The sequence below is a fragment of the Perognathus longimembris genome, chromosome 10 (assembly GCF_023159225.1).
Source record: "Perognathus longimembris pacificus isolate PPM17 chromosome 10, ASM2315922v1, whole genome shotgun sequence".
Classification (NCBI taxonomy): domain Eukaryota; kingdom Metazoa; phylum Chordata; class Mammalia; order Rodentia; family Heteromyidae; genus Perognathus; species Perognathus longimembris.
The window spans coordinates 48,612,562-48,640,204 of record NC_063170.1 but is presented as its reverse complement, the minus strand read 5'-3'; the positions used below and the strand labels follow the sequence as shown (position 1 = coordinate 48,640,204).

The window sequence follows — 27,643 nt, the reverse complement described above, 5'->3', positions numbered from 1 at the left end:
CTGGAGTATAAATGATTCCAGAAATCTTGGAATCTTTAAGGCCTTTGGGGGATAAGCCTATCTACTTCTCCCTTGTGGCCAACTATAGCAAATGAAAATATAAGAAGGAGGGAGGGGAGAAGGGAGGGAGAGAAGAAAGGAAGGAAGAAGGGGGAGGGAGGGATGGAGAGAAAATGTGGTTATCTCTAATGGAGGGATGGGAGGGATACATACATGCATATATATATATATATATACAATCAATGGGCCAGGCAAGAGTGGCTCATGCCTGTATTCCTAGCTACTCAGGAGGCTGAGATCTGAGGTAGGAAGTCCATGAGACTCTTATCTCTAATTAACTAGCAAAAAGCCAGAAGTGGAGCTGTGTCTCAAGTGGTCAGTAGAGTGCTAGCCTTAAGCAACAAAAACTCAGGGAGAGCACCCAGGTTCCTGAGTTCACCCAGAGCTGTCTAAATAAAGAAGTAAAATAAATACATAATAAAAATAGAAAAGTAAAAACCCAGTGGGACATCCTTGTACTAAATGTTCTCATTGTTCATCTGCAGTAGAAGTTTTACGAGGTGTCCTGTTTCTTTATCTGGCACCCTTGGGAAGTGGGAGGTGAGATGGGCAGTCTCTCCATCCTAGTCAGTTGAGGGAGGTCTCCATGAGCCCCTAGCTACCAACACTCTCAGCAGGGGTGGGGGACCACCAGTAAAGGGGAGCGGGACTGTTGGGTAGCCCACCAAACAATAGAAAAAGACTAGAAGTCCCCACTTGGATTGTCAGGCCCAAACTCCCCCTATAGCCTGGGGGTAGCTAGATAGCTTGGCACTGTTCCAGTGTCCTCCTCTTGGATCTCTGCCCTCTGAGGATGTCCTTGCTATTTTCTCCTCCATAGAGCCACAACTCCCCTTCCATGTGTGGCCTGGCACTGAAGCCAGCCACTGTAACTTTGTATCACCCAGAGTTTCTGCAATTTCTTTAGAAGTAGCTTAGAAACCTCTCTTCTAAAATAAAAGCTCCAGGATCTTGAGGAACAGGGAGTTTGGGGAAGATAACTATCTTGCAACCAAGAAGATTATTTCTGGAGAGGCCTAGGATCCTTTCTTAAATTTCAAGGGCTCAGAAGGGCCCCAACACTATCTCTGGAAGACTCTCATATCCATTACAGGAACTTTGGACTTTATGGGTTGAATGTAGAAGAGTTCTAACATATAAGGTAAGGGTAGGGGCTCGGCCACAGTGATGTAAAACACAAAAGCACTTGCACGGATCTGTTTAGAGGTATGTGTATGTAAGTACACACGTAACACATACTTAGCATCTACTTTTCCTGGAAAGTCACTGGCCCCTTATGTGGCTACATGAACTCACTAAAAGCAGGAGAAAAACTTGGCCTCCATTTTGGTTCTGCCTCTGCTCTGAGGCACTCTGTGGTCACCTTGAAATCACCTTCGAATCCAGGAAGCACAGGATAGATCCATAACATTTTTATGATTTTTATGAAAAAATGACCCCCAAGGAAAGGCTCAGCAGTCTTGCAGGATAGACTACCTGAGGGCAGTTACCTAAGAGGATGAAGCTGCATCCTGGAGCAGCAGGAATCACCTCATGGAACCAGATTTCTCCCCTCTAACAATGACCATGGTAATGATGTCTCCGGAATCCCCTGCAGGACCAGAACTGAGAGGCTGATCAACCAGGCCACACTTTGCCTGGGACTGCTCAATCACCCATCACCTTTCTCCTCCAGCTCCACTTCTTCTAGTTAAGCCTGAAGTTCAACAAATCTGAGAATCGTGGCATAAAGGCAGCACAGACTGAAAAGTCCATGAGACCCTTTCCTCCAATTAGCCAACAAAAGGCTAGAAGTGAAGGTGTGGTTCAAGTGGCAACACACCAGCCTTGAGTGAAAAAGCTGAGACAGTGTCCAGATCCTGTATTCAAGCCCCAGTATTCACATACACACAAACACACCCAAAACTCATGTCTGTCCCCAAAGATGGGTTGAAATGCTTTTTTGCCACTTCCCATGGCATGCCTGTCCCACAAGTTCCACACCCGGAACTTGTAATTCCTGGAGTTGGGCCTGTGGCCTAGAGCTCCAGTTTCACACAGGCCTCCCAGTAGGCCAGTGGAGGAAGGGTATGATCTGCAGGGTAGAGGAGACTTCGCCCTTTTAGCATTTGTTTCTATTTAAAGTGACAAAGCATCACTTTTGTCACACTAAAAAACAAAGTAGACGGTCTGCATGTGCTGCTGTGCACAAGAGGGAGCTGTGAAGCACACCGGGGCACACTGGCTGCAGGCTGCTCTGCTCAAGTGGGAACAGGCGTGGTGTGCCTGCCTGCTGGCCCTGTAGAGGAGGGCTGGAACTAGAATGCAGGCTCTCCATCTTTATCTGCAACCTAGAAAAAAAAATCTGGAAACTACATTTTATAATCAACATTTAACTCAGGAGAAGCTTGCTAGTGCTCCTGGCCCGTTCTCCATGACTATGTATATATTGCACAGAAGATACATGAACTCACTTATTCGCTCACACATGTAGATGGGGTGTTACATGGTATATGGGGTACATTCCACAGTACCATTGTTATAAGAAAATCTCTGAATTCACATCACACCCAGCTCTGAGAGCTCTGGTGAGAGATGGTGGACCTAGGCTTCTTTCCCAGGAGTCCTCTGCCTCCCTGCTAGCTTTGACCTTGGATCACTGACTCAGAATCTGTTAGAATCCTTTCTCCAATCCCCTGCTGGATCTCTCCTTTCCCAAACATGGCCTAAAAATCCTATACACTGCCTTGAGGACTTAGAGACTTAGGAAGAGGAGGTGCCTCCAGGAGCTAAACGCAAGACTCTGCCATTGCTGAAAAGTCAGCCAATGCACAGAGATGGCATTGATCCCTCAGCAGGACACTGATGGACTATGCCTGTAGTATTACCTGCTTAGGAGGCTGAGATAGGAAGACTGGGTTCAAGACCATCCGGGGCAATAAATAAATAAAACCCTTTCGTGGCCAATAACTGGACATCGTGGTATGCCTGTTATCCTACCTTTCTGGGAAATGTAAATAGGAAGATTGCTGTCCAGTCATGCATTGAAGCAGGAAGGAGTGACACGGTCCAAAAAGAAATGTACTTATTATCTGACTATGTAGCTGTAACCTCTCTGTGCATTACCTTTAAAATAACAATAAAAATAATTTAAAAATTAAAAAAAAGTGTTAAGCCAGGTGCTGGGCTCACACCTGTGCCAAGTGGCCTTTGGCTAAAAACACACCTGTAATCCTCACTATGGGTTATTCTGAGATCTGAGGATTGTACTTTAAAGCTAGCATGGGTAAGAAAATCTGTGAGACTCTTATCTCCAGTTACCTGGCAAAAACCTGGAAGTAAAGCTGTGGTTCAAATGGTAGAGCACCAGCGTTGACTGAAAAAGCAATGAACAGTGTTGAAGCCATGTTCAAGGTCCAGACCAGCACATACACACACAAAAATGACCATTGCTGGATGCATAACTCAGCAAGTACAAGTCCTTGAGTTCAAATCCCAGTACTGGTGGAAAAAAAAGGAGAGAAAGAGAGAGAGAGAGGAAAACAAAACCCAATGTATTGAATTCCCATTGAAACCATAAAGTCCTTCTTACCTTATTTCCATAGTTACTTTGCTGCAGACTCTATGTAAAGATGTGAAAGAATAAAGCTCTTGGATTGTTTAAGAGGCAACCAAATGCACTAGGAGACAGTCAAAAGGATAGTCTGATGACTTGGCTCTGAATACATAATTTCAGTTGCATAAATACTGCAGTTTCATGAAATGAAACTAATCAAACATTCGAGCAAAAACTTTCAAAGTCTACTTAATTAAATATCCCTCCTCCAACTTTAGTCAACCTAGTGATACATACCTGGGATTCCAGGACTCAGAGTCAGAGTCTGGCCTACACAGAGAATGAGGCTCCCCTGAGCTACATAGTGAGACCCTGTCTCAGAACAAGACCTGAGGATGTAGCTCCATGGTAGAACACTTGCTGGCATGTGCACCTACCCAGGTATGATCCCTAGCATAGCAAGAACAAACAAGAAATTGAATACATGTGTTTCAAAGTTATCCACCAACCTTGTACTTAAGAGCTCATAAGGAGAAGCCACCTGCATTGCTTATACAGACTTATTAAATTTATTTCACATCTTTGTGGTTACTTTTACAGCTGTTTTGACTTATTTGCAATCACGCTACTGTTCACAGAATTCACAGAATTCATTAACAAGCTAGTATTTTACATCCAAGAGTTTTCGGTAGCAGAGCAAAATAGAAAAGAGGCCCCATGAGTCGCTTGTGTGGAGAACTTGAGTCTGATTACTTAGATAGATGTCTAGAACATTATTGCTTTATTAGTCGTCTTTTTAGAAATCAGGAATCATTCCTGGGAAATCACCTTGCCAAGTGTTCTTATTCTGCAACTGTTCTGGGGTCCCTCACAATCCACTTGGCTCATACATGCCAAATAATCCACCCGTGTTTTCTCCTACTTGGGCCCATCTGCAGGCTGGCCAAAAGCAGGCAGGACAAAGCTCCTCCCCACTACACATGTTTCCCCATGTGAAAAAGGTAGGAATAATTTCTACCTTTTTTGTTTTTTGGTCTGAAACTGGAATGCATTCACTCCTTGGCTGGCACTCTACCACCTGGACACGCCTCCAACCTCTGGCATTGGTTCTTTCTTTTTTTTTTTGAGGTGGGGACAATTTCTACTTTCTTCCTGATCTTGCAGCTTATTGCTGCATTCACATCTACACAAGTCTCTATGCAAAATTTGAATTTGATCTAAACAAGAAGGTTCAGAGAATGAGGACTAAAGCTCCTGTAAAAACCACTGACCATGCAGGGGATATATCTGAAGCCACACACAAAAAAATACCTTGAGTTTCAGTGTGTGAAGCAATGTCTTAAAGAAAATGATGATAATGGGCCAACCTGACCATTGAATACAAGCGTATCAGTGACAGAAATTGAAGACTTCTCAGTACGTTTCATGGCTGGGTTTTCTTATTTCGTCCCATTTGGGTTTCCATCTTGTGAAGAAAGAAAAAAGATCTTGGAGATTTCCTGTGGCTCTTGAAGCTCTATGGAAACAAGGATACAGGAAACAGGGGGTCGGCTTCCTCGGGGACGCTGGCGCTGGCGTTCCAACCGCATTTGGGGCAGGATTCCTGAGAGTGGTGGCCGCGTCAGGTTTTGGGGGCTGGGGGCAGATGCTGTGTGCAGAATGCAGGCTTCAGGCTGCAGGACGGAGCTCAGTCCAGCTTCTTGTTGTTGTCTGTATTGTGCAGAGAAGCTAAAAAGTCAACGATGAGCTTGGCTGTCTTCCGAGGTCTCTCCATCACCACTGAGTGCCCACAGTTTTCCAGAAGCTCCACCTGGCAGTTGGCAATGGACTTGGCCAGCATCTCTGCTCCAGACACATCAAGCACCTGCCAGGAGCAAGAGGCAATGTGATGGAATGTAAAGATTTGGATACCCAGGTGCCCTCTGTGGACAGAGTTGCCACTGGGATTTGGCAGGGGTCAGGGAGGCAGGTGGGGGAGTGGATTTGACGACCAAGTTGATTTGGCCTTGAGGTTTGTGGCTCTTTGATGAGAGTGACCAACTTGCCTTCTATTTGATTCTGCAACTCGGTACCAGGAATTGTCCTGCTGCTAGGGATAATGAGGTGGAAAAGACACAGTCCTTGACTGACTGGGGGTTATGGCCTGTTGGGAGTTAGAGTTCGAGAGAAATACAGCATGGTGTGACAGGGGCTCTATTGGAAGAGGATGATGGAAGCTGACAGTTCAAGAGAAGCAGGAAAACAGAAGACATGGTTCTGAGTAGGGTGGAGTCCTCATGAATGGGGAGGAGCACAAGGATGGGAGGTCATAGAAAAGGAGGGGTCAGCAAAAAGCGGGGGGCTGAAATAGCAAGCAGACAGTGGTGGGGCATGGAGGCAAGAAGGAGGCAGGCCACATCAGGGAAAATGAGGCATGAGAAACAGCATGCCAGAAATGCAGAGACACACACTGTACACTGAGTAGCTCTATTAGAAACACAGAAGCAAGCTGGGTGCCTGTGACTCACATCTGTAATCCTACTGAATAGGCTGAGATCTGAGGATCACGGTTCAGAGAAAGAGAGATAGAGAGAGAGAGACAGAGACAGAGAGAGACAGAGACAGAGACAGAGCGGAGAGAGACAGAGACAGAGACAGAGCGGAGAGAGACAGAGACAGAGCGGAGAGAGAAAGGAGAGAGAGAAGGAAGGGTGGGAAGGGGGGAAAAGCAGCTCTCTCATCCTAACCCTGCCTGCTTGCCCATAATAGTTAATGCGCTCTGGAAAATGAGCAAAGATATCTTAGAGAAAGACATTTACCTTGGGAAAAAAACTGGGAAAGTGATACTTCCTGGCATAAAACATGTTTAAAATACTTATCCCAAGGACAGATACCTCTTTTGAAAGGAGTGTGAAGAATCTGTCCTTTCTCTCAAATGATCCCCAGACATCAATGACCCATGTTTAGTGAGTAGGCCAACTTTAAAATCTCTGGCCAGGTTGATAAAACAGTGTAACCACAAGGATGACAAAATGTACCAGGTGTTGGAATAAAAGAGAGCATTTATCCTAAGGTGAATTTGAGCCAAAATCCACCCTACATTTTCGATTGGTGCCCAGTACTGGGGGCTTAAATTCAGGGCCAAACTGATCTCCCTAGTGTTTTTGCTCAAGGCTGGTACTCTACTACTAGAGCCACATGGTCTTTTTGTTTGTTTGTTTTTTGCCAGTCCTGGGCCTTGGACTCAGGGCCTGAGCACTGACCCTGGCTTCTTTTTGCTCAAGGCTAGCACTCTGCCACTTGAGCCGCAGCGCCACTTCTAGCCATTTTCTGTATACATGGTGCTGGGGAATCGAACAGAGGGCTTCATGTATACGAGGCAAGCGCTCTTGCCACTAGGCCATATCCCCAGCCCCCACATGGTCTTTTTGGTGGTTGGTTGGAGGTAAGTCTTTGGGGGCATTTCTGCCCAGGTTGGCTTCAAACCACAATCCTCAGATCTCAGCTTCTTGAGTACCTATGATTACAGGCATGAGCCACAAACACCAAGCCCCAACCTACTTTTTTTTGTCATAAATATATGTGATGTTAAAGTACTCATTACAACCTGTTATCAGGTGTGTCTGCACCCAGGTCTGGCTCTGTAGTATCTTTCTATCTTTGCTTTGCTGTACTAAGAAACTTTTTTGTCTCTATCTCAATGTGTTCTCAAATTCTTTTTTGTGATAACATCAAGACATTGGTAACCGAGGACCAGGCAGAACCTCCTCTCCTTTGGAGACATCTCCCTGAATCACCATGGGTGACCGATTTGGTAACAGTCATGTTGTGACAGTGGGGAGCCCTGGGCTCTGTGGAGGGCAATAACTTGAGGAGCCAGTCTATGGCTAGAATTGGGCACCCAAAGCTACAGGAAAGTCACACGAGGAAACCTTAGCATGAATGCTGGCCATCACACGCTGTTAGGGAGAGACCAAAGCAAGGGCTTTTGGGGATCTCTAGTTGTATAACTTCAGGTCCTAAAGCTCGTCAATAATAACGAATGTGTTTCCAGCATGAAAGCCAGCACCCAAGGCTTTCCCTTTCCAAATAATTCCTCCTTCTCCTCTTCCTCCTTCTGTTCTTCTTCCTCTTCTTCCTCCTTCTGCTGCTGCCACTGCCGCCACTGCCACCACCATCAGTACTAACACTTGAACCACTTGAACTCAGGGTCTCATTCTCCCTCGGCTTTTTTTGGAGTTCTACAACTGGAGCCATGCCTTTACTTCTGGCATTTTGCTAGTTAATTGAAGAATGAGAGTCTCAAGGATCTGCTTCGAACTATAAGTGTGAGATCTCTGTCTCCTGAGTAGCTAGGATTACAGGTGTGAGCTGCTGGCACCAGGCTTCATCTGCTTTGTTTTCCTTCTGGGTTATTCTCCGCTCTCATGTCTGTCTAAATCATCTTTCCTCCGACATCCTCCCTTGGAAATGTGTTTGCATTCAGTGCAACCTCCCAGCTGAGGGCCTTCTATTCCATCCTTAACAGCAAAAGCAAATAACTCAAGCTCTTTCTCTCAGCCCTAGATCATTAAAGCCAAGGTTTCCTGTGTACTCAGAAATGGGATAGGCAGAAATCTCAGCTGGAGAGGAGAGCTCTGCAAAGCCTCCTGGACCATGAAGAGGACCTGGGGCTTCAGAGCTCAGCCAGAAGGGAGCACCAGCCACAGACAGATGCTTCAGTGTGGCCACTGACTAAACAAGAACAAAACCCAGCTACTTTGGAAAAATGCCTATAGTCAACAGACTTAAGAACAAGGCACAAGATGTGGGAAGAAGAAAATCCCAACCAAGGAGCCATCCTGCTAAGATCAGAAACCATAAGTCCTTAGGCAAAACAGCTCAGGGGTTTCCTGTAATCATCCACAGGAAGTGGCCCATGACCTATACATGTCTGTGGTTCCCACAGACACTATTTGTTGGATAAATTATTCATATAAGTGGTTTATCTATTATTATTATTACATTTTTTGGTGCTGGTCCTGGAGCTTGAACTCAGAGACTGGATGCTTTTTTGTTCAAAGCTGGTGCTCTACCACTTGAACCACTGTCCCACTTCTGGCTTTTTGGTGGTTAGTTAGAGATAACAGTCTTAAAATTTTTCCTGCCTTGGCTGGTTTTGAACTGTAATCCTCAGATCTCAGCCTCCTGAGTAGCTAGGATTACAGGTGTGAGCCACCATTGTCTGGCTTAAATGGTTAATCTTTTTCTTTCATTTCATTTTAGCCAGGGCTAGGATGAAATGAGTTAAGGGAAGTCCTCACCTAGAGCATAAGATGTAAATGGACACCCAAATACTCACCATTTAAGATTAAAAAAACATGTTAAAGATGCATTTTTTTAAAAGACACATGAATGCAATAAAGAAATGCAAGATCTTGTTTGTGAGGCACTGTGCTAGCAGGGAGAAAGGGACATGAGAGGTTCTTGCACTAACATGTAGGAGTACTATCAGAAGGGCTGCCAGGTTTTATTGTGTAGGTTGTAGACTGCCCAAATCCAGGAGGCATCATTCACATAGATGACCATATACTAGGGCGTTTGAGCCTCACAAGTACCACAGGAGTGGAAGAGATGCTCTCTTTGAAGTAGCTGAGCGACGGCTTAAAGGCCGGGCTGGGATGTAGACTTTGTGACTCAGGAAGGACATCAAGAGTACAGGGCCTGGCTCCTGCAGTCTCCACAAAACAATGGGTTATAGCCCTTCCTTGCTAGTCTCAGGGAAGCTTGAATCACCTGGGGGTTTTTACAATAAGTCCTCTGTTGTTCTGATCTGATTCCTGATCAAGTGACTGCCTGCTGACCAAGCCTGGATGCTGCCTCTGTGGCTCTGGCAAACAAAGCTGCTTTCAGTCCCTGCAAAAGGGAAGATGAGAACCTTCCTCCTCTCGTCCTCCCTCTTCCTGTGCTGTGCTCCCTCTGCCATACTGACCAAAGCCACCACTGGCCTCCTTCCCCATGGTGGCCTTCATCTTGGGGTCTGCTGAGGTTTCAGTGTGTCCTCCAAAAGCTTATAGGAACTTTATCCCTCTCATCAAGGGATGAACAGACTAAAGAGAACTCTGTCTGGATGGATGGATAGATGGATATTACTGTTGGAGGAGGAGCTTTGTTATTGTGGGAGTGGCTTTCTTGTCACCCTGAGCTCTGCCTAGATCCTCATCTCTCTCACCACATGAAACCCTCCTCCATATTTTAATCCAGCAAGAAGCCCCTCACCAGATGCTGGTGGGTGCTCTATGACATGCCAACCTCCAAAACCCCAAGCCCGGTAAAGTTCCGATCCTTACAAATGATTCAGTCTCAGGCATTTTGTTATAGCATCAGAGAGTGGCTAATTAAGATTGTGAATTTTAAAAATAAATAGCAGATTCCCTGGTATTCCCTGGTATAAGACTCCTGCCTACCCATTATCAGACACTTATTCTGCCTGTGTTGTAGGCTGTGTTGTAGCCTGATACAGGCTCTGTTTCTCATTGCTTCCTCTTTGTTTTTTTGTTTTCCAGTGCTTCCTCTTGCTTTGAATTGTATGAAGGAGATGATTTCTGAAACACAGTTGTAAGTTGGGTGATGGTAGCTCATGTCTGTAATCCTAGCTACTCAGGAGGCTTAGATCTGAGGATTGTGATTCAAAGATAGTCTGTTCAAGAAAGTCCATGAGTCTCTTATCTCCAATTAACCATCAAAAAGCCAGAAGTATGGGCTGGGAATGTGGCTTAGTGATAGAGTGCTTGCCTGGCATGCATGAAGTCCTGGATTTGATTCCTCAGCACCACACTACATAAACAAAAAGCCAGAAGTGGCACTGTGGTTCAAGAGGTAGAGTGCTAGCCTTGAGAAAAAAAAAGCCAGAAGTGGAGTTGTAGCTCAAATGGTAGAGAACTTGAGAGAAAAAGCTAAGGGACAATGCTCAAGCCCTAAGTTCTAGCCTCAGTACTGATATAGGCCTTTAACTAGATCAATAAACTGGGCATGGTGGCATGTACCTGTCACCTCAGCTATGCAAGAGGCTAAAGGTAAGAAGTTTGAGATCTGAGCCATCTCCAGGCAAAAGTGAGACCCTATGAACAAAAGTAAAGCAAAAAAACAAAACTGGGCGCATAACTTAAGTGGTAGGGGACTTGCCTATCAAGCATGTAGCCTTAAGCTCAAATCTAAGGAATACCAAAAGAAAAAGAAGGAGAAGGAGGAGGAGGAGGAAGAAGAGGAAAAGATGGTTTGGGGCAGAATCATAAATTTAGGGGGGGATGTCTGAGGAGAAGCAGGACAATTGATGGCCTCAAAGTGAATGTATATAGCCTCCACAGGAAGAAAAAGACAAGAGTCTCAACGCAGGACTGTAAACCTGGGCACTTGGCACAGGTAGATGCCACCCTTTCCTGATAAGAGGAACAGATCAATGAGGCTCACTTTATGAACTGCCACTTGCTTTTCCTTAGGGCCATTTTTCTGAGAGCCCTGTGACATACCTGGTCTTGTTTTCCCCAGATGACCTGCGTTGGGACCTTGATCTTCTCCATGTTCTGATGCAGAGTATACCTGGACTTCTCACTCACGATTTCCAAAAACACTGCCCAAAAAGGAAAACACGTTAGCAGGTGCTTAGTTGTGCCCAGAAGTACTACAACAGAGTCAAGGGACAGTGAACCCCAAGTCACCAATTCCCTGCCTCGGGGGCCCAGAAAACATTTCAGAGTTACAGAGCTTTAAGAAATAGAAGACAACCAGCCACAAGCTTCCCTTGTAGCCATTTCCTGGCTGAGCAGAGCAGCTACTCACACTTCCGGTAGAAGTTGTTATGGGGGATGCGGACGTCCACAAGGCCTTGCAGGATCTGAGGACAGATAATACAAAGTCAGAAAGCAAGAGAATACTCATTTCCTCAGGCCTCTCACAGCTCTGAAATAATGGAGGGGAAGAAAGGCCAGCATTTGCTGAACTGTCCAGGGCCAAATCCTCATGGCCATGGTATATGGTATTATTGGGAGGTAAGTTCCTGAAAGGCGCATATATACATTTAATTTTTGGTGCCAGTTCTGGGGTTTGAACTCAGAGCCTTAGTGCTGTTCCTGAGCTTTTTTCACTCAAGGCCATATGCTACCACTTAAGCCACAGCTCCATTTTTGGCTTTTTGGTGGTTAATTAGGCTGGCTTCAAACTGCAATCCTCAGATTTCAGCCTCCTGAGTAGCTAGGAATGTAAGTATGAATCACGGGTGCCTGACAATTCTTTTATTTATTTATTTATTTTATCTTTTTTTTAAAAATTATTTCTTTCTGCGTTAGGCATTGGGTACATTTATTGTACTGTTTGTTACCTCCTCCCTCATTCCCTCTTCCCCTTCCCCCTAATTCTTTTAATTTGTTAATTGTCTACCCCCTGCATTGGACTACACCTACTCAGGTACCTTCTTCTCTTATATATTCACCAGTGTGCCCAGTGCAGAGCCTGACACATGTCACCGGCACAATATAGCCACTGTTAAATGAGCAAATGGAGGTGGACAAGGAGGTGCTGGGGAGCAGATACAGGAACCACTGGAGCCCATGAAGAGTGCAAGTGTGTGGCTGCAGCCACTGTACCTGCTGAGGAACTTTGAAGCGGACATAGGAGCAGAGCTGCAGCATTTCACTCATCTCTTCCGGGGTAGATGGGACCAAGGGAATCTTGTGTGTGGTGGGCGAGCCTTCCAGCGATTTGATCCGTTGTACAAACTCATTATCGGCTGAATACTGCAAACCTGTGTGATTCAAACCAAACAGCTTGACAATACATCTGCCTCCCTACCAACCCTCACTTTTTAAACAGGGAATTTCCAATTGCCACTCAAATCTAACATGTTGGGTTTCTTTTACCAGAAGAATACATTCTTTTCCTGTGTGTGTGTGTGTGTGTGTGTGTGTGTGTGTGTGTGTGTGTGTGTGCGTGTGCGTGCATGTGCATGCGCATGCATGTAAGTCCTGTGGCTTGAATTCAGGGCCTCACTCTCTTGCTTGACTTCTTCATTCATCACTAGTGCTCTATCACTTGACCCACATCTCCACTACCAGCTTTCTGATTGTTTACTGGAGATGAAAGTGTCATGGATTTGTCTATCCAGGCTGGCTTTGAATTATGATCCTCAGATCTCAACGTCCTAAGAGGACAGGACTATAGGCACAAGCCACCAGTGCCCAGCTAATCTTGGTTTCTTAATGGCAACAAATTTATTATGGTGATGGAGGAAGCCAGAGAAAGGCTAGAGTAAGGGACTTTATTTCTGAAATTTTCTACAAATTTAAAAGTATTTCAAAAATTTTAAAAGTTTAATAATAAAAAACTTAGGTAGGGCATTACACTAATTTTTAAAATATATTTTCAGATATAATCAATTTAACATTTTACATTGAAACTTTATGAAGTTTTTCTCTGAGCACCCAAACATATACTTGGACATGCCAGTTTGATATGACCTTCCAGAAGTGAGTTAATAATTAATAGCCATCTATGGTGGTTGTTCTTTAATTCTCAAACTTTGCTATTAAAAGACCAAGCGATTCCAGATATGGTGCTTGGAAAAGAGGGGGAAAAGCTAACTCTTTGGGAGCTTGTCTGTAATTTCAGTGTCCTTATCAGACCTGAAAACTAGTAATTTACATGGCAGCAGAAGTATTTTTAAGGTCAAGCAAACATGTATACATATAGGTCAAGTCAACATGTATACATATAGGAAAACATAAATTGAAGCCTACTGGTCTTTTTCTAAAGGTCTAGTAATGAAGAGGTGTGAATGTTCAGGTCCCTGTAGGGTCCTCGCTGTATCATGTAAATGAGGAAGGAAGTGTTAAGGATTCCCAAATCCTCCACGTGTGTTCTGAAGTCTATGTGGGGATCAGTTTGGTCCTGGTTCTGGTTCTGATGTGATTATGTGGGTCTTGTATGTCTATGTGTGCCAGCACTGAGGCTTAAACTCAGGAACTCACATACTCCCAACCTTTTCACTCAAGGCTGGTTCTCTACCACTTGAGCCACACCTCCAATTCTGGCTTTTTGATGATCAACTGGATATGAGTCTCTAGGATTTGGACTGGGCTTGCTTTGAACTGTGATCCTCAGATACCCATGTCCTGAGTAGCTAGGATTACATTCATGGACCACAAATATCTGGCTTAATGTGATTTCTTGGTGCCTCAATGTTTCTATCTGTCAAGTGGGCATAATATCTTTATGTGTATGGTAATTATGAATATAAACAGTCATAGATAAATACTTAAAATGTGTGTGTGTGTGTGTGTGTGTGTGTGTGTGTGTGTGTGTGTGTGTGTGTGTGAGTCCTGGGGCTTGAACTCACTCAGGGCCTAGGCATTGTAATTTTGTCAATAATTTTGCTAAATAGCACCCTACCCCTTTAACCACAGCTCCACTTTTGAATTGTTTTGGTGGTTAATTGGAGCCTCATGGAAATTCCTGCCCTGGCTGGCTTTGAACACTGTTCTTCAGATTTCAGTCGCCTGAGTAGCTAGGATTGCAGGCATGAGCAATTGGTGCCTGACATACACATAGTATTTAAGCAATAAAATGTTTTATATAAATAATACTCCAATAAAGTATCAAAAAATAGAGGGAGAATAAAAAAGTATTAAAGATTTTTATCTATTATATACTATGAACTCAAGTTTGAAGACTTACAAAAAATGAATTTAACAACTCTACTTCAGATGGTAATTATAGGTCAAGTCAACATGTATACATATAGGAAAACATAAATTGAAGCCTACTGGTCTTTTTCTAAAGGTCTAGTAATGAATGAAGATTTCTGTGTTTTCAGGGGGGAAAAAAGGAGGGGTATAATAATAGTACTTATACCTCACAGGGATATAATGAGAATTAAATTCATAGTCTTAGCTCTTGAAAGCTGAATAAATATTGAGTGATCACATGAACATTATAGTTTAAACTAGGGCCACAGGCTCAAGCTTGTTATCCTAACTACTTGAGGGGCTGAGATTATGGTTCAAGACCAGCTTGGTCTTGAGACCCCATCTCAACCAATGGCTGGGTATAATGGTACACATCTGTCATCCTCAGCAACATGAGGAAACACAAGTAGGAGAATTGTCGCTCAGGCTGGCCCCAGCATAAAGCAAGACCCTGCCTTGAAGATAGCCAATGCAAAAGGAGGCTAAAGGAGTGGCTCAAGTGGTACGGCATCTGCCTAGCAAGTGCAACACTCAGAGTTCAAATCCCAGTTACTGCAAAAACCAAAACCAAACAAATACCCTCACACACATAATTCAAAACAGTTTAGGTACTGTAAAGCACTAAGCACATTTTAATTTCGGGCCTCCAATTCTTTTTGGAATAGGGCTAGTTCCACTTTTTCTTTCTAATACTAGAGATGGAACCCAGGCCCTTGCACACACTTGGCAAGCAGCTCTACCACTGAAATACAGAAGCCCATTTCTACATTTTAAATCAGTCAGATTATGGGTAGGTACTTGTTGCTTGGTTATAGTTATCAATAAACCATCATATCATCTCTAAATTACATACCAGAAAGGTAATTTAAAAAAAATTAGTCATTGGGCTGGGGATATGGCCTAGTGGCAAGAGTGCCTGCCTCGGATACACGAGGCCCTAGGTTCGATTCCCCAGCACCACATATACAGGAAACGGCCAGAAGCGGCGCTGTGGCTCAAGTGGCAGAGTGCTAGCCTTGAGCGGGAAGAAGCCAGGGACAGTGCTCAGGCCCTGAGTCCAAGGCCCAGGACTGGCACAAAAAAAAAAAAAAAAAAAAAAAAATTAGTCACAGCAGACATTATACACTTGTGTCTTTAAAGATCCACACTCTGTGCACAATTCATACAGGGGGATGTTTCAGCCACATCACTCACCAGCAGGGCACACGAGGCACAGGCTGGAAATATCTGATGGATAATAGGCAGCATACACGCCAGCCACATGGCCACCCATGGACGTGCCGATCAGGTGGAAGGGTTTCTTATTCAGCTTGAGGCATTCTACAAACTAGAGGGGGGAAAGGAGGCGGCTAGTTATACATCAGCAGTGGTCATTATAGAATGAAGACCACTGTACACCCGAATGTGGCTGTGGTCCACGGAGAAGTGCTACTGATCAACGAGGCTCTGACACCATGCAATCTGCTACCTAGACAAGTATCCATCCCAGTGGTAGGCCCACCCCTCGGCTTCTCTTTACTTTGCCCAAGTGACTGAGGGATCATGTGTTGTCTTTTTTTTTGCAACCATTCAACTCTGCTATTGTCTCACAAAAGCAGCTAAAGATATTATCTAAGTGACCAAGTGTGGCTCTCCATTCCATTAAAACTTAGTTTACTCAAACAGGTGGCAGGCTAATTATTTTCCACAGGCCATAGTTTGATGACTTCTGATTAAATTTAAAGCCTTTCTCACCTATCCCCTATCTATCCATTTATCCAATCAACCTTCCATCCATCTATCCACTACAGAAAAATAAAAAATGGATGAGGAGGGATATTTATTTCATGCAAGAACTTAAGGTTAGCTGCTGAGGATGTATCAAAAGGATAAGTTCTTGATCTTAAAGTATCCAATTCAACAGCAGAGGCAGATATTAAATAAGTATTCTAGAGAAAATATCTAATGTTCATTTGAAACAATGTGGACTAGTTGATTGTGAAATGGCTTCCAAGATTCCATGGCCTTAAAAGCCCAGTCAGGAAAAGCAAGAGGCAGATGTTAAAATACAACCGAAATGCCGAAATGCAAAGCATAGTCTCCTAGGCAGAGGGGCTGTTGTTACCATGTAGCTACTAAACACACAAACAAATCTCAAGAGAGGAAAAACAGTCTTGAAGAATTCTATCCTCATTTTCAAAGGGCTGGGAAAATGCCCAGATTGTATTTCCTTACTAACAAGTGCCATCAGCTTAGAGCAGAACAGTTTGTACTATGACTGTGGATGGCCACTTCATTGGGGATCAGGTGCAGACAGAATGCAGTGGTGGCTGCTCTTGGAACTTTCTAGCCTGCACTCCTGCTTGGGAAGGCAGCAGTGGGCATTTCTGTGGGTACTCTGATGGTGTTTCCAGCTTACCTGATGGATTCTTTTGACTTGCCCATCGATGGACAGGTCATCCAGGGAGGAGCGAGTGGTGCCCTCGTGTCCCGGCATGTCCACGCAGATCAAGTGCAGATTCTTTGGAAGGAACTGAGAACACACAGATCCAGAAACTCAGAATAAAGTGAGACAACCATATCTTCCCACGTTTCTAAAGAGGTCATTTTCACTTTCTAAGTCACCTGGCTAGACATCCCTGGGGATATGTGGTTCGGGATCTCCCAGTTTTTATTTTTTTGTCAATTGTGGAGCTTGAACTCGGGGCCTAGGCACTGTCCCTGAGCTTTTTCTGCTCAAGCCACAGTACCATTTCTGGTTTCCTGGTGGTTAATTGGAGGTAAGCGTCTCATGGACTTTCCTGCCCAGGTTGGCTTCAAGCTGTAATGATCTCAGCCTCCTGAGTATCTAGGATTACAGGTGTGAGCTACTGGCACCTGGCTAAGAGTACATTTCTTTTTGAAAATGTTACCCCTTCCCTAGGACCCGTCCTCCCCCACCCTTGCCCCCTCCTCCTAGTTTTTGCTTAACTAATGCCAGCAACCTCATAAGGAATAGGACCCTCCAGAGAGAATGATACACAGATGAAGAGAGGTCTAGCAGATGACTGCACAGGGGGGCACCAAACCCAGGCTGGTAGGTTTAAGTCTCTTGTCTGTTTTTCCTTCCTTTTCCTTCTTCCCTCTCTCCCTCCCTCCCTCCCTCCCTCCCTCTGTCCCTCCCTTTCTTCTTTCCTTTCCAGTACCGAGGCATGAACTAAGTCAGTACTCTACCACTTACTTGAGCTATGCGTCCGGCCCTTTTTGCTTTAGTTACTTTTCAGGTAGAGACCAGACTACAATCCTCCTTCCTATGTCTCCTCACATCTGGGACCATAGGCATGCATTACCATATCCAGTTTGTTAGAAGAGATGCAGTCTCATTAACTTTTTGCCTAGCTAGCTTCAAACTGTGATTCTCATAATTTCTGTCTTCTAAGCAGCTAGAATGGCAGGTTTGTGCCACCCACTGGTCCTGCTCTTTCTTAACACTGCATGCAAGCAGTACCTCCTCCTGGCCTCCCCACTCCACTTTTATTCCAGCTATACTGCTGCTGACTTAGAATTAAAAGGGATGATCTGTTCTCCTACGGCCTCGGCAGCTCCAGTCAAGAGAAGCAATGCTTTCCCTAAAAACATTGCTTGGCCATCTATTTTAGTGCTAGTTTCAACTCTTCTTTTTCCTTCATTCATGTCTAATTCTTGAGATAATTATTATTCTGTATTACTTTTTCTCTTTTAGAGATGGACCACCTTTGTATGTGTGTGTGTGTGTGTGTGTGTGTGTGTGTGTGTGTGTGTGGTGTATGTGTTCCATTATCAGGGCTTGACCTCTAGGCCTGGGCACTGTCCCTTAGCTTCTTCCCTCAACATCAGAGCTTTACCACTTGCACCACAGCTGCACGTCTGTGCTTTTTTTCTGGGTAGTTGGAGATTAAAAAAAAGTCTCATGGGGGCTGGGGATATAGCCTAGTGGCAAGAGTGCCTGCCTCGGATACACGAGGCCCTAGGTTCGATTCCCCAGCACCACATATACAGAAAACGGCCAGAAGCGGCGCTGTGGCTCAAGTGGCAGAGTGCTAGCCTTGAGCGGGAAGAAGCCAGGGACAGTGCTCAGGCCCTGAGTCCAAGGCCCAGGACTGGCCAAAAAAAAAGTCTCATGAACTTTTCTATCCAGGATAGCTTTGAACCAGGATCCTCAGGTTTCAGCATCCTAAGTAGCTAAGATTACAGGCACAAGCCGTCAGCATCTGTCAAGATGGGCCATTTTAACCAGAAACAGAGAAACACCAGTGTTTTTGTTTTGTTGTTGTTGTTGTTTGTTTGTTTGTTTTTGTTAGTTGCAGGGCTTGAACTTGAGCCTTGGGTTTTGTCCCTGAGCTCTTTTGCTCAAGGCTAGCACTCTAGCACATTGAGCCACAGTTCCACCTCCAAAAACATCAGTTATAAACACTATCCAGTCGTAGAAACGCTTATCTGAGATGGGGACAAGAAGTGAGGGACTCATGAACGCAAGAGGATGACCATTCTTGTAGCCATCTGGAAATAAGAACACAAGTAGCCAGAGGAAGTGTGGGCCTCATCCTCCTGCGCAGGGAATAGCTGGGATCACTCAGGCATGGTCCCACCTGAGGAGGAGAGTGCCATGCTGCCTTCCTCCTAAGACTTCTGCAAGCCCCAGTCCCCACTACCTGCTTACTTTTACCAAGTGCAACACAGGAACCAGGACAAAAATTGATTTGAAAGACAATTCCAGAAAGCTGCCAGATCAGAATTGTTACTCTAAGTGGCTAAGGAGAACTGGGGTGGGAGTGGGGGAAATAAAAGAAAGGGGGAGGGAGAGAGGGAAGAAGAGGAGAAAGAAGAAAGAGGAAACATGTTATATTAAAAAATGTATTTTTAAAAATGTTGGTGGAGTCTGTGAAAGGTTGAAGATAGTGGCACTCAATCCTTCTAACTCTGAGTCCATCGATTCAGGGTTCATGACTACATTTTGTTGACTTTTGCCTATTTTGGAGCTAAATGATTGATTAGATTAGGTTAAGTCTTCTCAAGATAATACATCTATCTCAAACTATCTTCTGCCAATCAGTGACATGATCTCTCTGAAATTACTCAGTGAGTTTGTCACAAAGCTCAGCTGAGGATTCTTTGCAGTGTTCCTATGGTTGCTTGCTTTCTTAAGCATAAGATGTGCAAAACGTCAACAACAACAACAAAATGTTGGTGGGAGGCAGGCCGCTGGTGGCTCACACCTGTAATCCTAGTTACTCAGAAGGCAGAGATCTGAGGATCGTGGTTTGAAGCCAACTTGGCCAGAAAAGTCCTTGAGACTCAACAGAGCCTAAGTCCTGAGCTTAAGACCTCCAGAAGAGGCACACATACAAAAAAAAAAAAATGGTGGTGAGAGTCCTGGGCATGCTAGGCAAGCCACTACCACTGATCTACATCATCTGCATCAAAAATGGTGTTACAAAAGCCCAGCCTTAACTAGGTATGGTGGTCCATGCCTGTAATCTCAACATTTGGGAGGCTGCTGGGGAGGGGGGGGGGGGAAGAGGAAGGATCAACAGCTTGAGGCAAGTCTGGGCGACACAGCAAGTCCTTGTCTCACAAAGAGAAAAGTCCAGCCTCGATTATAATGGCAGTTCTGAACTGACACTGTCAGAAACCTTAAGGTAAAAAGACTCCCAAGGCAGGCACCAAAGGCTCATGCCTGTAATCCTAGCAACTCAGGAGTTGAGATCTGAGGATTGTGGGTCAGCACAGAGAAGAAAATACTTCTAAGGCAAGTGGTAGAACACCTATCTTGAGTAAAAAAGTTCAAGGACAATGCATAGGCACTTAATTGAAGCCCCAGTACAAGCACAGAGAAAAGAAAAGACTTCTGAGGTAGAGGTTTCACAAATACCCTTCCATTCATTTCTGACAAATGCATCTCTATAACATAACTGTGTTACTTCCTGAATTAAATGAGAAACTGTAGTTCTGGGCTCCCTTTGTCTTCCTCCAATGCTGTGAAACCCTTCTTAAAAAATTAAACCCAGAGCACCTGCTCTGGAAAAATGTTTTCTTCTTGTTCTCTCCAGGAAAACAAGGACCATGTTGGACTTCTTCTGCTCTTCCATGGAAATATGGAAAGCCTGACTACATACGGCAGGAGGCCGGTAGGAGGCAACCAAGCTTCCTTTCCTTGTTTGCTTTCTAGATTCTTTCTTGAGCATCTCATGGCGCAATGTTTTGCCGTGGCGATACTGCCCACAGCGTCACACAAAAACTAAAGAAATTTTGCACCATGTTTCTTCCTTTCCTCTCCCCCTACTGCTAGACTTGGGGAGTCCTGTTGGAAAGAAAATCAGAGCTGAGGGTTTTAACACCTTATCTTAATATTTATAATAATGTTTACAAAATAGGAGCTGAGGGTTTTGACACTCAATCCCAATGTTTCATGATAAAAATGTTTTAAAAAATTAAGTGCAAAGGTTTAGCACCTTCGCTTCAATGTTTATAAAGAAAAGAAATGTTTTACTAATCACTTATGTTTAAGTTATCAGCTACTGTGAACTACCAGAGATGCCAGAGCTTCAGCCTGCTTCTACCTCACCGCCTAAAGAGGGATGATGTCTGCACTTGGCAGACTCCAACTTTTCTGGACTTGGACTGCCTTATGCCTACATATGTGTTATATGTTTACAGCATCCCCTGCTAATTAAAAAAACAAAAAACAAAAAAAGAGCAGATGTTGGGGATTCACGCTGCCCTTCCCCCAGCCCTGGGGCAGTGTGGGAGGGAGCCCCTCCCACCTTCCGGCCTCAACCGGAAAAGAAGCAAGTGGTCCCCGCCTCTCGGCTCGGCCGCGTGTCTAATGGCGGAGGCCTGGCCCTTGGGAGATTGTAATCTCCGCCCATAGAGGAAGAACGTGACATCATCGTGACGGACACGGTCTTTAGCCTATGACTGACCCTTTGGCCAGTCCCCCTCCTTTCCCGCCATTACTGTTATATAACCCCCCCCCCAATTAAATCCTGTGAGACTCATGGACCATTGAATATGTCTCCCCATGCCTCTCTCTCAGCCGCCGTTTCGGACGGGGGGTGGGGGGGAAGGGGGGGTTCAGCAACCTTTCCTCAACTAAGTGTAATCCATGAGAACACGCTTTGTTCCTTCTGCCAGTGGGAGGAGTAAAAGCCGAGTGTTCTTTCATAGTTTGGAATTTGGGCATCTCCTCTGGAGAAGTGGGGAGAGGGGTCGTGAACCCCGACAAGAAACTGTAGTTCTGGGCTCCCTTTGTCTTCCTCCAATGCTGTGAAACCCTTCTCTTCTAAGACAGCAGAGTCACTTGGGCCTGTACCTTGACAACGCTGAGCCACATGTCCTTGTGGGCAGAGAACCCGTGCAGCATGAGGATGGACGGCCTGTGCCCAGGCCGGCCCCGGAAGGAATAACAGAACTGGTAATCTCCGTGTTGCACATAGCGGACCTGCATGCCCAATGTCCTCCGCCAGTACCTAAGGGAGACAGAGGCAAAATGAAGTGGCATCCATGGGACAGTGCTCCCCACAGCTCTTTCCAGTCATCCGGGAGTCCCTCAGGACTCCACCCTAAAGAGCACGAAGGAAGGGAAAAAGTATTTCTGTAAGAGCTATGTCACACCAAGCATACTTGTGTTGCACATCCGAGGACTCAGAGCGTGCTCTCCTGCTGGAGAACATGTGCTTAATCTCTCTGGCGTTATTCCTTATAACATATGGTGGCTGGTGGAAGGCTCCACTTCTGGCAGTTACATAAGGCTTGGCAACGACTGCCATTTGGCCTCACACCCACTGCAATGTGAAATTACCATTGAAACAAACTGCTCTCCCCACATGAGGAGTCTCAGATGAATGGTAATTAATTCATTCAGAGATACACTTGGAGATATACTTTACAACAAACAAATAGCCAAGTTTTGCACTGAAGTGGCAGATTTTGAAGTCAGGCCCCATTTTACCACGCGAACCCCACTTGACCACGTGAACCTGAGATAAGCAGGCCCTGTGAGCAGACCCAGGACAAGCCCATTAGGGCCCAGTCGGTCTAGAACTCTAACCGCTGGGAATGCTTAACTCTGACCACCCCTAGAATCGAACCCTGAGCCAATCAGATTTGTACCCGTGTCCTAATCTTGCTTGCTTGAACACCTGATTGTTGTAACTTTGTTTTTTGCCTTTATAAGCCCTGTGTAATCGCAGCTCGAGGCTCCCTCCTAACCTCCACTGTGTCAGTGGGTAGGATGAGGCCCGAGTTGCAGCTCGCTTGAATAAAGCCTTGCCTTGCTTTTGCATTTTGGAACGTCTGAGTCTCGGTGGCCTTCTTGGTGGTCGTCTCGCGACTTGGCACAACAGCACCAGCAAATAATTTAAGACTACTGATCTTAACTCTCTGTATACATGAAAAGTCAGGGGAGAGGTACACGTACACACACACACATACACACACACATCCATATGTGAACCACATGTAAGTACTGAAACAAGTATCTGGGCTGGAAGTAGGAAATAAATTGAGACTAAGTAGAAGGTACAGAGGTGGGAGGGATGATTAAAACTGCATCCTTTTGATACTTTTTCAGTAACTACATTACCTATTCAGAACACTGAAGATACAATAAGCCAGGTGCCAGTGGCTCATGCCTGTAATCCTAGCTACTCAGAAGGCTGAGAGCTGAGGATTATGGTTTAAAGCCAGCTCTGGCAGATAAGTCCGTGAGACTTTTATCTCCAATTAACCATCAAAAAGCAGAAAGTGGAGTTGTGACTCAAGTGGTAGAACACTACTCTCAAGCACAAAAGCTGAGGGACAGTGCCAAAGCCTAGCGTTCAAGCCTCAAGAATGGCACACAAAAAACAACAAAAATTACTTAAGATGCTTTTGCCTCCCATCTTCCTGCTCACAGCAAGCATCAGAAAAGGTTTTCAAGGAATACTGAAGAATGTGGAGAAACATTTATGATATGAAATCAAGTGGAAAAAGAGGACCTGATTGTGTGGGTGTGTGTGTGTGTGGTTGGTCCTAGGGCTTGAACTCAGGGCCTAGGTACTGTCCTAGAGGTTCCGTGCTCAAGGCTAGAATCTTACCACTTGAGCTACAGTTCCACTCGTGGCTTTTTAGTGGTTAACTGGAGATAAAAGTCTCAAGGGAGGGAGGAATGGGGGAAAATGAGGGAGGGGGTAACACTGTTAAAAAAATGTACTCATTACTTTCCTTATGTAACTGTAACCCCTCTGTGCATCATCTTTACAATAAAATAAAAAAGAATCTCAAGGACTTTCCTGCCTGGGCTGGCTTTGAACTGGGAGCCTCAGATATCAGCCTCCTGAGTAGCTACAATTATAGGTATGAGCCACCAGCACTCAGCTAGGACCTGATTTTTTTTTTTTTATAAAATTGATTCTAACTCTAATAAAACACTTATGCATACACAGAGGAGATGGGGGAAAGGCAGAAAGAGCAAAGGCATGGAGGAGAACGATGTAAAGAGCTATATGTAATTTGTGTTTCCTCTGTTACTTGCTTATGGTCTTCAAACTCTACAAAATTCAATCAGAGTACAGTATGAGATCAAGGAGCTACAAGCACCTTGTGGAAAGGTGAGACTTGAGCAGGTTTCAGGATACTCAACATGCATTAGCTGGGGGCAGGGGGAAAGATGTGTGAGACAGTAGGAACCACAGGGGCCGGGGTGTGGAGGCAGCCCTGAGTGAAGGGAGCCCAAGGATAAAAGTAGCCAGAGTGCCAGACTTTTGTTATCAGTGTAGCCAGTATAGCCATGGTACTACCCCATACACTTCATTTAATTGGTGCAGCCACTGGACAACTCCTAGTGTTTCAGAAGCCATAAGATGGAGGATGAGGAGTATTTTTTGTTTTTGCTTTGTTTTGTTTGTTGCTGGTCTTGGGGCTTAAACTCAGGCCTGGGCACTGTCCCTGGACTTCTTTGTGCTCAAGGCTGGCGCACTACCACTTGAGCCACAGCACCACTTCTGGCATTTTTGAGTAGTTTATTGTAGATAAGAGTCTCATGGAGACTTTTTTGCCTGGACTGGCTTTGAACCATGATCCTCAGCTCTCAGCCTCCTGAGTAGCTAGGATTACAGGCATGAGCCATGGGCACCTGGCTGAGGACAAGTGTTTTTAATCATTTCACATGATCCCTTAATGAAAGAGAGGAAAGAAGACTCTATGCTACGAGGCCAGCTAAAATTTATGAAAACAGCAATCTAGGTGGAAAATAACCACAGTCAAGCAAAACACAATTTCTCTGGTTTAACAATAATAGAGAATAAATTAACTCTAATTCAGAAAGTCAGCAGCAACCTTACAGAACAGAAAAGTCAAGAATTAAGGTAAGATGAATGAATGTCTCAACAGCAAGATCTTTTTACAGTCTTAGTACAAAGCCAAATGGCTCCTGTTTCAGGGACAGAGATCACTGAAGACTCAACTGACCTAAATCAAGAAGCCCCAAAAGGAACCTTCTCAGGTTTGCCTTTGAGACAGACAGACTCCAGGGCCCTCATCCTGCAAGTCTGTCTTCCATCAGGTTAATAGGAACTTTGAAAGAAAAGTACTCAGAGTTTTATTTTTGTTGTTGTTTGCTTTTTATTGTGGTAAAATAGACATTGCTTAAAATGGACCATTTTAACCAATTTTAAGTGTGTAATTTGGTGCCGTTAAGTGCATTCAAAATCACAACTGTTGGGTTGGAGGCATGGCTCAGTGGTAGATCACCTGCCTAACTAGCATGAGACCCTGAGTTCAAACCCCAGCACTGTCAAAAGGAGAGAGAGAAAGACTGAAAATTACCACCATGCATGTTTAGAACTTTCTCAGTATACTACAGAGGAATTCTGGTACTCTACTCCAGAACTCTCCATTCTCCTCTCACCACAAACCCTGGTTATCTCTATTCTAGTTTTTGACATATATGCTGCTATGAGGGCTTGAACTCAGGACCTCATTGTCTTGCCTAGTTTTTTCCACTTCTGGCTGGTGAGCTGTTCTAGTAGCTTTAAGCAAGGAACTTATTTTGCAAACAGATCTTTGTAGATGGAATCAAGTTAAGCTGAGGTCATTCTGGCCCTCAAGCCAATGACTGATAAACCCTTAGAAAAAAAAAAGAAATTTAGAATTAGGTGGTAGATGAGTTGCACGCATCTTCTGTTCCTTTACCTAAAAACAAACTTCTACAAGTTAAGAGTGCAAAACCACCCGGGATTAACTCCCAGTCCTACAGGTGCGATGAGAGCTCAGTAGGATGCTTTCCCACTGTTATTAGGAGGTTAAATCACATCAACTACAGCTAGCTCTAATCTAGAAGCTATGGGGACCAATTCAGCTTCTAAACTCAGATTATTGGCCAACTTCAGTTCCTTGTGGTTCTAAGATTTATGTCCCTGTGTCTTGCAGGGCTGCCAGTCAAGAACTGTGCCATTTATTCACTTATTGGTCATGACCAATAATGGCACATTGAATTCTATTTTACTTTTAAATTAGCATACATTAATATGATACAAATAGCTAAGACACATATGAAGAAGCTGAGTGCTGGTGGCTCAGGCTTATAATCCTGGCTATTCAGGAGATCTGAGGATCAGGTTCAAAGTCAGCCTGGGCAGGAAAATCCATGAGGCTCTTATCTCCAATAAACTACTAAAAAGCTGGAAAGGGGAGCTGTGGCCTCAAGTGGTAGAGTGCTAGCCTTGAGTAATAGAAACTTAGGGACAGTGCCCAGGCTCTGAATTCAAGCCCCAAGATTGGCACATACACACACAAAAAATTAATAAGAAATTGAACACATGAAGCAATGATCAATATCCTTAGCCATAAGAGAAATGCAAATCAAGACTACACCAGATGAAACTGTTATAAAGATGCTGACACTATGGTCAATGATGCACTAAGCTTTTTTTTCATTTTATGAGTATTTATGACTTTTTAATTATTGATTTTGTATTCAGCAACCTAGTAAAATTATTAATTTTAACAAATTACCTACAGATTCAGGCTTTCTATGTACACAATCTTGTCATCTGTAAAAATGTCAACTTTATTCCTTCATTTCTAAACCTTGTTACATTTACACAGAAGTAAATGATTTACTGTTTGTTTGCTTCTTTCTTTAGTCCTTCCTTCCTTCCTTTTTTTTTTTTTTTTTTTTGCCAGTCCTGGGGTTAAAACTCAGGGCCTGGGTGCTGTCCCTGAGCCTCTTTGTGCTCAAAGGCAAGCCAAGCCATTCCACTTGAGTGACTTCCAGCCTTTTCTGAATGGTTTATTGGAAATAAAAAGTTTCATGGAATTTTTTCTGCCTGGGCTAGCTTTGAACCACAATCCTTATATCTCAGCCTCCCAGCCTCTGGAATAGCTAGGATTACAGGCATGAGCCGCCCAGCTTTAATAAGATTTCTTATCCAGAGTTTACAACCCAATGTCTTTGGGGAAGACCAATTAAAAAGAAACAAAAACCTTAGAAATCAGTCTTTTTCATCCTGTGAATAGCCTGGCTGTTTTTATTACACAGTGAAAATCAGAACTGCCCCCCTTTGGGCAGAGGAAGACACCTCTATCCCCACTCCCCATCCCAGTGACCACAGCACTCCAGCTGTGCCCCCTCTGTAAGCCCCAAGAAGATGCATTTAGCATCTCCCTGCAATAGAGGACTACACCACTGTTGAAATGGGCTGGCCATGTTCCAGGAACACTCCGACCCAGAGAGATCTGCTTTGAGGAGTGGAAAAGGCCTGGTCCCTAAGGAGCTGGAGAGCTCCCAGCAGGAGGACGCTTTCATCCGGGTGGGGGGCAGGACATGGTGTGAGACAGAGGGAGGGGTGTGGGCAGGGCTGCTTGCGCTGCCTGTGATTCCTGTTTGTGTGGCATTCTCAAAGATTAAACCTGAGTCCCCCACCTAGGGAGGCGACCCACCAGATGCTCATTATGGGCAGCAGAGCAAACAAGGTCTTTGGAGTGGCTGTGATTAAGAAATACAAGTGACTCATGGAAAAGCTGCCTCAGCTGATGGCAAGCAAAGTGTGAAAGTCACTTGCAGTGAGGAGATTGGGGAGAAACCGGCTGTGCTTTTTAGTATGGGCAGAGGAAACTATTCCCAGGGCTCCTCTTGGCTCTCTAAGGGGGGCATCGTGGATGTTGTTACTATAATCCTAATCCCCCCATATGACAACGCCATCTGGGATAATCCGAGAGGCTTTCTAGGATTTTTCTCTTCTGTGTCTGTGTGTTTTGAGTTAAAAAAAAAAACAACAAAAACTAAAGAGGCATGTGTTTGACCATAACCACTGGACATACATGCACTATGTTTGTCCATTAGTCGATGGACTGCTCTAAACTGGGCAAGCTT

At 44.6% G+C, this 27,643-nt stretch overlaps 1 protein-coding gene across 1 annotated transcript in view; it reads right to left on the bottom strand.

Moving 5' to 3' along the window:
* Nucleotides 1-4,141: 4,141 nt before the first annotated feature.
* The window catches only part of Abhd6 (abhydrolase domain containing 6, acylglycerol lipase), a 49,047-nt gene continuing 25,545 nt past the window's right edge, over nucleotides 4,142-27,643 (bottom strand). The window contains 7 exon segments of the mRNA XM_048356041.1: nucleotides 4,142-5,459; nucleotides 11,083-11,183; nucleotides 11,393-11,447; nucleotides 12,196-12,353; nucleotides 15,487-15,619; nucleotides 16,691-16,804; nucleotides 21,602-21,758. Of these exon segments, the coding sequence (XP_048211998.1) occupies nucleotides 5,283-5,459; nucleotides 11,083-11,183; nucleotides 11,393-11,447; nucleotides 12,196-12,353; nucleotides 15,487-15,619; nucleotides 16,691-16,804; nucleotides 21,602-21,758 (895 nt within the window). The 3' untranslated portion in view covers nucleotides 4,142-5,282.